Genomic DNA, 11,619 nt, shown 5'->3' on the forward strand with positions numbered 1-11,619 from the left:
AACTCATACCCATTCCAATTCATACCTCTTACCATGAATTTCTATAATTTTCAAAGCTTCCTTCCCAGAATTAGCCCTATCTTCTCTGAGTGGCTTATTATCCAGTAAACATAATTTTGCCCTTTGCACTGACAATGTAGTCAGCTTGGTCACTTGTTCTCTATTGCACAAATGATATTTTCTCCTATGGTGCCACTTAGGCTTGGAAAATTTCCAAGTCAATGTGTATAAATTACAGAGTTCTTCCAGCCACTCCTCAAAATTCAGCAGTGTGATAATACATACTGTGAAGTATAAACTGATAACAGCAAGCTGACATCTATGCTTGTAGCTTTGTGATCAACTATTATATACTTCCTGTTATACGTGTTTTCTTAGGTGTGTCCATGTACAACTTCCTCCTGTCCTTCTTAGTCACCTGATTTGTCCAGTTAATTTAGACGAGTGTCTCAAGTTTATCTCTACAGTCAATGAATAAAAACAGATTTTGTCAGGAGTCAGGTCGTGCTTGTTAAGCTGAGCTTCTCCAGAAGGTCCAGGCAGGATCCTATATTCTCCATTCGCTACAGAGGAAAGTAGGGGCCTAGCCAGTATATATGACTTGGCCAGTAAACTTAGGATTCCTGAATTATAAGATGTGAATACACCTAATCAAATTACCTTCCTTCATTTTTTCCTTTCTTTCTTCCCTTCTTCACTCTCTCCTATGTCTTTTACACCTCTTGCTCCATCTTTAAAATAGGGACCTTCATTGTGTTATATTTGTGTCGTGCACAGCACAACGACAGTCAGTCTGGTTATGTCATCCCACTGCCAATGCTAAGTGATAAATACAGAAATCGTATGTGAGTATACACTTATGAATATATCCATATTAAAAACCAGAAAAAATGAAATTAAAATTATTTAATCTCTAAGAAGGCTTTCATTTCTTTTAATGAGAAGAATGGAGACCTGTAGTTATATTTCATATGAAATGTTATTCTCTGCAAGGAGGTAAAGTTAAGTTGGTAAAGTATATATTAGCTATGCTGACTAAAATTATCTTCAGCCTGATCCATTTAAATGGGTCACACAGATGTTGGTAGAATTGAGAACAGACTGCGGGATAACAGTCAACATTAAGACAATAACACAGTCAGTCAATGTGGAAAAAGAGGACAATTCCCTGGGGCACCATATGAATTCTGGAGTCCACTGATGTGTAGCAGTTTGCAGCATCAGTCAAGGACACCTGTGGAAGACTAAATTTTAGCAGTTAATAACCATCTCAGTCAGAATAGAAGGATATACAGACAGCAGCCATTACGATGTCCTGGGCTGCATCCAAAGAAGCGTGGCCAGCGGGTCGAGGGAGGTGATTCTGCCCCTCTACTCTACTCTCATGAGACTCCACCTGGAATACTGCGTTCAGCTCTGGAGTTCCCAACACAAGAAGGACATGGAGCTGTTGGAGTGAGTTCAGAGGAGGGCCACGAAGATGACCCGAGGGCTGGAACACCTCTGCTGTGAAGACAGGCTGAGAGAGTTGGGGCTGTTCAGCCTGCAGAAGAGAAGGCTCCAGGGTGATCTTATTGCAGCCTTCCAGTTCCTGAAGGAGGCCTACAAAAAAGCTGGAGAGGGACTTTTTACAGGGGCATGTAGTGATAGGACAAGGGGCAATGGCTTTAAACTGAAAGAGGGCAGATTTACATTAAATATAAGGAAGAAATTTTTTACATTGAGGTTGGTGAGGCACTGGAACAGGTTTCCCAGAGAAGTTGTGGATGCCCCATCCCTGGAATTGTTCACGGCCTGGTTGGATCAGGCTTTGAGAAACCTGGTGCAGTCGAAGGTGTCCCTGGCCATGGCAAGGAGGTTTTAACTAGATGATCTTTGAGGTTCCTTCCAACCCTAACCATTCTATGATTCTACGATATTGGCAGTTACTATTGTGTCTCTTGATGCTTAAAGGTAGGCTCAAGGTGCCCTGCATCTTTGAACAGGAGCAGATGAAAAAGATTTTTTTGCGTGTTTGTAAAGGTGAATTCTAAATCCATGAGACATCAGAGTAAATGTGAGTGTTTTGCTGAACCTGGGATTATTTCGTTACACATTTTAAAAGGCAATGAGAAAAATTGAGACTCAGGGTATCATAGAATCATAGAATCATAGAATGGTTAGGGCTGGAAGGGACCTTCAAAGGTCATCTAGTCCAACCCCCCTGCAAGGAACAGGGATATCTCCAACTAGATCAGGTTGCTCAGGGCCTCATCCAACCTGGCCTTGAAAAAGGGTAGGTTATGTTCAGTTTATACTGGTACAGACTTGGCACCTGGTAAGTCACACCCAAACCAAGAATGAGTCAAAAATGAGGACTGAAGTTGGTAACATGCCTCTAGCAGTTTATGTGTGTAACAAGAAGTTCCACAGGACAAAATAAATAGAAAAGTATTGAAGATACCAAGTTGTTGAGGTACAGAGAGTCAATTAAAAGTGGAAGGTTTGTAACGCTACTTTAAGTGAGTTAGAGTTCACATAGTAATATGTGCTTGATCACATTTTCTTAATATAAATTTACTGACCTAAGTATTGATTTAGTTACATCAGTTTCATGGATTTAATCCAAGTCTTTTGATACTTAGAAGATTAAGTTTAACATACAGCAGAGAATAATTTTCCTTCCATTAAGGATTTATACGATGTTGCAAACTGTGACTGCGTGACCAGAAATTAGGCAGGACAATCGTTGTTGCCAGGTCTCTCACACGCTGCCTGTGTGAATTTCTAAATGACACCCTGATCTTCATCAGTGTAGTATGATGAGATGGGACGTGTAGTGTAGCACTGGGATTGTGGTGGAAAGTCTTCAGTGGAAATCTGAGGGGAAGCAGGTGATATGGAAGCAGTGGCAAGGCAGCTTGCCTGTGACATGTGAAGCTGTGAAGCAACAAAACCATGTCGCTGTCACCTCTGTGGATTCCCAGGCAGAGCCAAAGCCTTCTTAATTTTACAGACCAGGAGCAAATTTCATCCCTTACGAAATGATAATGAAAATGTAGGAGTATCTCAAGAACAGAGAGACAGTGGATCTGTGTTTCAATGAGTGTTTATAACAAGTAGGAGGCCTATCATCTGCGTTCTCCAAAAAGCAACACTACAAAAGCAGAAAACTTTTGTTTTGCTATCCAAGTGAATACGATGTTTAGAAACACTGATAATTCTTTACTGTGCACATGTGACAATTCCAGTTGTAAAGAAATGGTGATTTTTTTACTCTGTTGGCTTCAAAATAGCTTATATAGAATCATAGAATCACAGAATCATAGAATGGTTAGGGTTGGAAGGGACCTCAAAGATCATCTAGTTCCAATCCCCCTGCCGTGGCCAGGGACACCCTCCACTACACCAGGTTGCCCAAAGCCTCATCCAACCTGGCCTTGAACACTGCCAGGGATGGGGCATCTACAACTTCTCTGGGCAACCTGTTCCAGTGCCTCACCACCCTCAGAGTGAAAAATCTTTTCCTTATATCTAATAGAAATCTATCTTGTTCCAGTTTAAAGCCATTGCCTCATGTCTTATCACTATATATCCTTGTAAAAAGTCCCTTGGATTAAGTAAAAAGTACCTTGGATTAAGGAATTTAGAGGGAGAAAAAGTAAATGGTAACTCTGCATTTTCTGTATATATTTCACCTTCAGTTTAAGATGAAGACCCATTTCACCTTCAGTTTAAGATGTACCGCTACTTAAAATACATAACCAGTCCAATACTTTTAATGACTGTATTTTTATTCCAGTTGAAGTAGCATTTTAAAAGCCTTTTTTTTTTCAGTTTCTGAAGACTGAAACACAGGACTTCCATAGCAATAGATATATTATAGGAAATAGATTATAGAAATATAATTACAATAGGTTCAGAGCAGGCACAGTATTTAGGTGAGCCGTGGGCATGATAAAAGAGCAAATTTGATCCTGACCTACCTTTTAGTATGGACTGAACTTGGCCCTTGTCTCTGAATGGAATTGTCCAACACTAGGCCTAAAAGTCAGCAATGGACCCTCCCTAAAATGTCCTAGTATTGCACGTCAAATGGGCATATGGGAATGGGGGTGTAAGCTCAAAACACTCTTAAAAGATGAATAATTTGTCACAGTGAACTACAGTAAGTGACAGAGGCATGTGGAGCTCTGGGAACGCCACCTCACTTAATACATAGTCCAAGAGGAATGGAAGTATTTGGACTTTTCTAGAAAAAACAATGTATTCTATACAGTATTCAAAGTCAGACGTGGACTAACTGAAATAGCTACAACTAGTGAAAAATACTATAGCATACCACCTTATAACACTATAAACCTAGTATACCATACTCAGTTTAGAAGGAATACGCTTCCAAAAACTGACAAGTGATTTCAGGTGTGCATCCAGCTGAAATATTTCTTTTACAACATGTCTGGTTCTTGCCTTGCTTATCATCTGCCTTCTCAGCTGTGAACTCTGCAGCCCGAAATTTGTGCAGCTGTTTTCTACTTCTTGCTGCTTGGACAAACACAGGCTCTGGTGAATCAGCCCATGGACAATGAACAGATTGGTCTACCCAATTGTTTTTCCTTGAAAACATTGCAAACTCTCCAGATGTTTACATCTTAAATGCAAGAACCAGATGTTTTGGGATACAATTTGTTTTATAAACTGAAAAAGCTATAGATGCCTTGCCAAACAGTTCAGTTCTCTGCTTATGAGCGATTATTCAGAGAACAGTAAGATAAATACACAAAAGTATAAAAGTAGAAAATAGTTTCCTTTGGGAGTAAATAACAGATCCAGAGCCAGCTCACAGAATCAATATATGGCTTGGACTGCAGGGCTGCATTCTATGAGTCTCTGCAAGGAGAAGAGCAAAGAATCTTCACCTAAGGCTCCTCAGTAGTAACATATCTGCTCCACACCTACTACTGATGCTTCCAGGTTGCAATTCTTACTTGTATGGCTGACATGCTTTAACATACCATGGAGTAAGTCATGATTCCTCTAGCATGCACTTAACCTAGGACCTGCAAATCCCAGCTGTTTTGCTTGTAGCTGTGGAAGAACCCCTGATGCTGTCTCCCCCGTGGTCAAAGGATTTGGTCTTCAAAGATGGTGAAGATGTTAAAAGTTTAACACCTGGAGGAGCCAGGAATTCTTCCTAGCTCCCTTTGTAAGCAGGCAGGGACTGTGCTCCCAGGTCACACTGGGATGAGATTTGGGTGTCTAATGATCTGCTGTCCCATTTTCTATGTAAAGGAACTGCAACCACATGGGTTTCATGTGATCCTTAGTGCGTGTGACCCTGCGGGCGATCAGGGAATTAGGAACCTGCAGCACTTCAGCATGAATCTTGAAATCGTCTCAGATGCAGCCTGAGGGAATAGAAGTAGGAGGCAAGCTAAGGCACAGGACCTTGTCTTTCTCAGCCTACACGTTAGCAGGCTTGTACAACTGTGTAAGGTCACCACGTGATGGCCTGTGGTGGTCTGCTTGATTTCTCAAGAAAATAGACCTGAATGAATGATGTGATCTTCATAATCCAGCTGACTAAATTCTTCTGTCAAGAGGAAGACCTTTAGCAGTGTTTATAATGCTAGAAAAGTTAGTTGAGTAACAGTGAGTTTTCTTGAAAAAGGACTGCTTTTGCTGTCCTTGCCAGCTAGTTATAGTCAAAATGGGTTTACTGGAGAAGAATATTGGAAGCTTAAGACATCTGGGAATTGAATAGGCAGAAATAGGTTTGAAAGTGATGTCTGAAGGCTGTCATGCTCAAAATCCTGTTTATGGGCAAACACACAGGATTTATATACCTATAAAGCCAAGAAGTTATTATTATAAGTGAAGTCATAACAGTTGATTCCAAGAATCATTATTAGTCCAGATCTATTTATTACAGGAAAAGAAAGAACACTTCTATGCATAAAAATTTTCAATAATAATAATATGGTTAAAATTGTTTGCACACATATTTCTTTGTTCCTATCCCTTTTCCTTGTGTTTTGCTCACCCTTCTGCTCCTCTGGGTCCTAATGTCAGCAGTTTCATTCTGGTTGGGGAGCATGTTAAGGGCATTACCAGTGTCTGGAGTCTTGCTGAGAGAAACATGATGTTGATGTTGATGGCTTTTTCTTCTTCACCCTTTGGATCCACTTTGGGTCTTTTTTGTGTTTGCTGACACACTCTCAGACTTTGCTTTCTCCTACTTCTCTGCAACTTCCTGTTACATCCAAACTAGTTTCATCCAGCTCCAGGTCTGCATTTGTATAAGTGACCATTGGTGTGTTTATAGCTGTGGAATCTCCAGTGTCAAGCTAACCCTTATCATCCTATCCATGTATTCTTCTATACTGCATCCTGTGTGCCCACATCTCAGGACCTCTGCTATCATACCAGGACTATATTTCTCTATTCAACGTCATCATGTCCGTCATAAATGTCTCATTCAATACAGAATACCTGTTTGTTAGTCTTGCCTATATAAACTGTTACCTATATAAAACTATGGCCGTATCACGCAAAAATGAACAAAAGTAAAACAAATTAGCTGCCTGGACAACTGGAAGAAATCAATTTTTCTGCAGGAAATCCAAGCTAAACCAAGTAAAACAAAGTCACAGACAGGTCAAGAAAACTTCAAACAGAGCAAGCCTGACAAGCCTCAGTCCTAAACTGAACAGTTCAACTGGAAAGAGGTCTTTAGCCATGGAAACCCATTCTTCTGGAATTGCCCCATTTCATCTGCTACAGAAAGGAGCATTACCTACCTCCTTTGTCTTCCAAAGCACTAGAGCAATGAGTCAGATCATTCACCAGGGCTGTGTGTGTGTGTGTGAGTCCATTAAGGACAGTGGAAATACTATAATTTCCAGCAGCTGGAGTTCTGCTCCTTCATCAGGTTGTAACCACTGTCCTGTTTTCCTAAACTCAGCTGTAAAGATTACCATATACAATAGCTGGTTCCTCCCTTAGTTATCAAAATGGTTTTTGCCACAAAAAAGTACAATGTTGAGTCAATAGAGGACAGAGAGGGGGACTACCTCGAACCCTTTTCAATTTGACCAGCCTGCCCGTTTCCCAAGAAAGATGAGACCCTCGTATCCGACCCGCCTGCCACATCCCGTTTAAGAAGAAGGGGATTTTCCTTGAACCCTTTACAATTTGATCAACCTGTCAGGCTTATGCTGACAGTGTCACTGGGACAAATCCCTCTGGACAGCCTGCAAGGTCGGAGGGTGGTCACCTAACCACCTCACAAGCAGCGACACTGGAACAGATCCCTTATATCCTCTGTATCAATTATTGAAGTTTCCAGAAATTCATATTTATAGATAAACTAATTTTATTATATATGTTCATGACAGGATACAGGTTCGAGGATAGCCGGTGATAAGATACTAACTGTGAAAACAGATTTGGAACAATATACAAACAGAACTGATCAGTGATGATTTTAATAGCTAGCAAGATGTTAGTAACTAAGTGTGCGTAACACAGAGCTCTTACCCAATCGGTGTCCCTATAAGGGGGAGAAAAGTCCAGCCCATCAACGGGTCTCAGAAGTTCCAATGTAGGTCTTAACCCAACATCCTCTTCTCTTAAGCCATTTTTATACTGTTTGTTACTTTCAGGTGGAGCTTAAGTGACTCTAGTCATACATACCTTTGTCAGGATTGGCATACATTTTCCTCACTTTGGTTTAAAGGTGCAGACTAGAAGAATTTCAGAGCACATGCTCAGTGAAGGGTGGCCACAGCCCAGAGGTGGGTAGCTTTTGAGATGGAGGTGTGTTTTGGTATTGTAATGACGTTATAATGATCAAAGTTCAGCTTCAGGACATGATTTCACCATCATTGCTGAGGCAGCAGTTGTGATCCATCTTCCTTGATGGCAGCTATACGGTTATCTTTACTGGACACTCTATCTCTGATAGCAGGGATGAGCCGTGGTACCTCTGTACCACTCTACTCCGCATTCCAAGGATATTGTGCATTCTGTTTGTTCAGATGCAGGCCTTGTCCATTCTAAGTGCACTCCGTTCCTGGGAGCAGCAACTGTGTCTCGCCTCAAAGCTGCTCTGATATTACAGCTTGTGTTAAGATGTAAGCTGATCTTTGGGAGACGGTGTTCTCCCATCCCCCCCAATTTCTGTTATTTTTCCACAGTTTTTGATTAAAATGTAAGAGGTGTTATGTCCACCTTCAGGCCTGAAGCAAAGGTCTTGAAAATGAGCTGGGCTTTACTTATCTCTAAGCAAAACATTAGAGATAGCCTGAACAGACGAGGTTCTTTACCACACAGAATGTACACCAGTCATGACTAACTAATTCCATGTATCTTTGCATTTACTGCTGTTTTAGAGGAAATGTTCATTTAGGCTTAATTGAAAATAAATCAGAACTGTTCTAAAAGTCATTCAAGTGCAGTCATTTGCAAGGCAAATGACTTCTTCATGTAAAACCACTCAGATTATTAATAGAATCTGTCAACCCAGGAATCCATGTGTCTTGAAAATAATTTTCTGAAATTAATGTCTTCCTGAGTATTTGGAAAATAACACTGTAGTGTTTTGGTTTTTTTTTTTTTAAAGCCTGTTGTATGTTTGCAATTCATCAGATATCATCCTTGGGGCTTATGGATCTATATATAGATGTGAATGCTCACTGCTGGATATTCACTGATACCTTTAAAAAGACACAAAGAAAGCGAATGAGTATCTCAAAGAGAAACTGAGAAGAAATGCTAAGGGAATTTTCAGAAATGCAATACTTTTAAAGAAATAAGAACCTAGCAAAATAAAGCCCATAATCTTTATTCAAGCAATTCTTATTTTGTTCTAGTAGTTTTTACATTACATTTATATTACTGGTCATAAATATTTATCTGATACCACTGATACCAGACAGATGTTGGGCTAAATTTTATCTTAGTAGAAGGTGCTGGATTATATTCAAAGATAAAATGTGAATGGGGAATGAAATGGGAAAAAATGTTGTTAGTCTTTATCATTTTATTGAGTTGCACTTTTAAAAAATGCTGTCTAATCAAGTTTCCTTTTTTAATAGATATTGATTTGCTCTGCAGTAGGGCTGCCCAGCTGCATTTAAATAAAGCAGCAGTGGAGATGCATCAAAAACAGACCCTCCCAACTTCATTCAAGAACAAGCTGTTGCTGTAGTGACTGATATTAACATGCTCAGGGTGTTCAAGACTTTTCTTGAGACCACGCCACAGCTTTTTGTCCAGATTTACATCCTCATGGAACATGGCAAAAACAATTACTGTCAATGTGAGTCTGCTTTTCTCCTTAATTTGCAAGTTGAGTATCTTACCTAAAATGATAACTCATGTGATTGGATAACATTTTAAAGATACCTTGGAAAACATACACTCCACAATGTAATTACTCTGCATTTAGTTAGAATTTTGGTCTAGTAGATGGTCTGTTCTGCTAAATCCATAAGAAGGAAGATTTCACAAGTCATAATATCTAATAGAAACATAATGATATATCTAATAGAAATGATACATTTAATGATACATCTAATAATAGAAACATAATGATACGTCACTTGAAAATAAGCTCTTGAATACCATTAGTATATAATTTGCAGAGCAATTTTTTTGTGCGTGCTTTTGCTTACAGTTTCTTTTAAAACTACTAACTGGGTGTCTTGAAATCAGTAATGTATTTAGAGCAGCCCTGTGAGCTGTCACTACCATCATCCACGTGTTACAGACAAGGGACAGAGTCAGAAAAGACTAAGGGTATGCCAACATTGCAGAAGGCAATAAGATGTTGGACGATACTCGTCCAACTCCCGGAAGCAAGACAGCAGCTGTACCATTTCCAGCTCTAAAACTAGCAGCATTATTTGCAAGACGTTGACTTACTCAGGGTTGGAATTTATCTAATCAAATGGAGAGACTCATGTTGCTGTTCAGTGTTTCTTCATAGCCCGTCGAGTCAATAGGTACTCAGACAAAATGGTCAGATGAATCTCGTCTTAAATATGACCATGTGAATGATTAAGTCTTATTTATACATTTCTACATTACAGACACCCAGACTCAAAATCAGTTGCTGAAACTTAAGTTTTTATTAGCTATTTGCAATATTTTGGGAATCTCTAAGTCATCTGTGTATGAAGATGGCAAATATGACACACAACTTAGGCTAGACCATCAATGGCCAGAGGCTGGGCAAGATGACATAGGCATTCCAAACAGCATTAGATGCCTAGATTTAGATAGCTACACTGAGCCTTAAAATTAAGAAGACTTGTTCAAGTGCACAGAGGAAATATAAAAGTGATATACAGAAAGCCTTAAGAAGTCGTGAACTTGTCCAAAAGTTCATTCAAAAATTTAAATGCAAAATAACTCTCTTTCTTAGGTTTAACATTTATCCTTGTGTTTTGTTTAGATGCTGCCATTAGTATGTCCTTTTGTGGTACCTCCTTTGCAATAGTTGATTATCAGATATAATTGCAAAAATCTCTGCCTGATAAAGATGAATTTTGTGTGCTTCCCAAGTTAGCGTATCTATTCTATAAACTGCTTACCGTCACTTCTTGGATACTCAATATTTCACTGATCACTCTGCTAAGTGTTAGAAGTTCTGTAATTCTGCTGATATTTCTTTGGATCTGTGGCTTCACCTGGATTTCGAAACAACATATGATGTTTTGCAAATCTAAGAAGATGGAGCATCTCTACCGAACTGTTGTTGGAATAATTCTAATTTTTAAATTTTTTAACATAAAGGGAAGAAAACCAAAAAGTTCGCATTTCTATTTATTATGCTACTTACACTGTTGTAACTCTAGGTATTTTGCTTGTATATATGTTTTGGAAACCTTCCATTATTAAGGAAATACATTTTACAATTGCGAGCATCCTAACTGTTCTTGGTCTGGTGTTAGGCATTATTTTTCTTGTTGTTTATTGTAGGATCACAGGCATGTTCAGATGAGGTTGCCGGAGAGGCAAGAAAAAAGATAGAGTGGAAATTGATAGATTTCAAAATTTCATAATGCAATGAACAGTATAGATTTTCTTGTATTGACTTCAAAGCAAATACTTGCTGGACAGTCTGTTTCTCTGTCATTGTTTGTCATGCATTTTCATTGAGTAGTACATAATGGACCAGAGTTACTGGCTTGAATAACTATTGTTTTCTGTGATTCTGCACAAAACTTTTATAACATGAATATTTCTCTATGTGCTGGTCAAAGTTACTTTGGAAAAGCAGCAATTTAATCTATCTATCCAACATAATTCACTGTTTTAGTTTTTAGCCACACAAATAAAATACAGGAAAAGCTAAAAGTTAATCAAATGAAAGCTAGCTTTAAAAACATATTCTATTCATGTTGATGTTAAAAACAAGGCTTGCTTTTCTTGCTGGAAGGAAAGAGAAGTGCATTTGAAATAACTGGGGCCAGTGATCAGTTATCTGCTTCTCCTCATTAGTCTAATAGCTGCAGTTCTTTAGCTGAGCATAGCTACAAACAAAACCTTCTCCTTAAATAGCTCCTGAAGAATAGCTGCTTTGATTTATGGCTCAGTCACTGTCTTTCCACAAGGAAATTTGTGGAAATATTT

General features: G+C 39.1%; 1 protein-coding gene across 1 annotated transcript; it reads left to right on the top strand.

Moving 5' to 3' along the window:
* Positions 1–9,204: 9,204 nt before the first annotated feature.
* XKR9 (XK related 9) lies at positions 9,205–11,048 on the top strand. The gene is given in 4 exon segments (XM_009986034.2): positions 9,205–9,301; positions 10,439–10,782; positions 10,784–10,841; positions 10,966–11,048. Coding segments are annotated over 4 exon segments (582 nt in total).
* Positions 11,049–11,619: the final 571 nt, after the last annotated feature.

This window comes from Tauraco erythrolophus, chromosome 3 (genome assembly GCF_009769465.1).
Source record: "Tauraco erythrolophus isolate bTauEry1 chromosome 3, bTauEry1.pri, whole genome shotgun sequence".
Lineage (NCBI taxonomy): Eukaryota > Metazoa > Chordata > Aves > Musophagiformes > Musophagidae > Tauraco > Tauraco erythrolophus.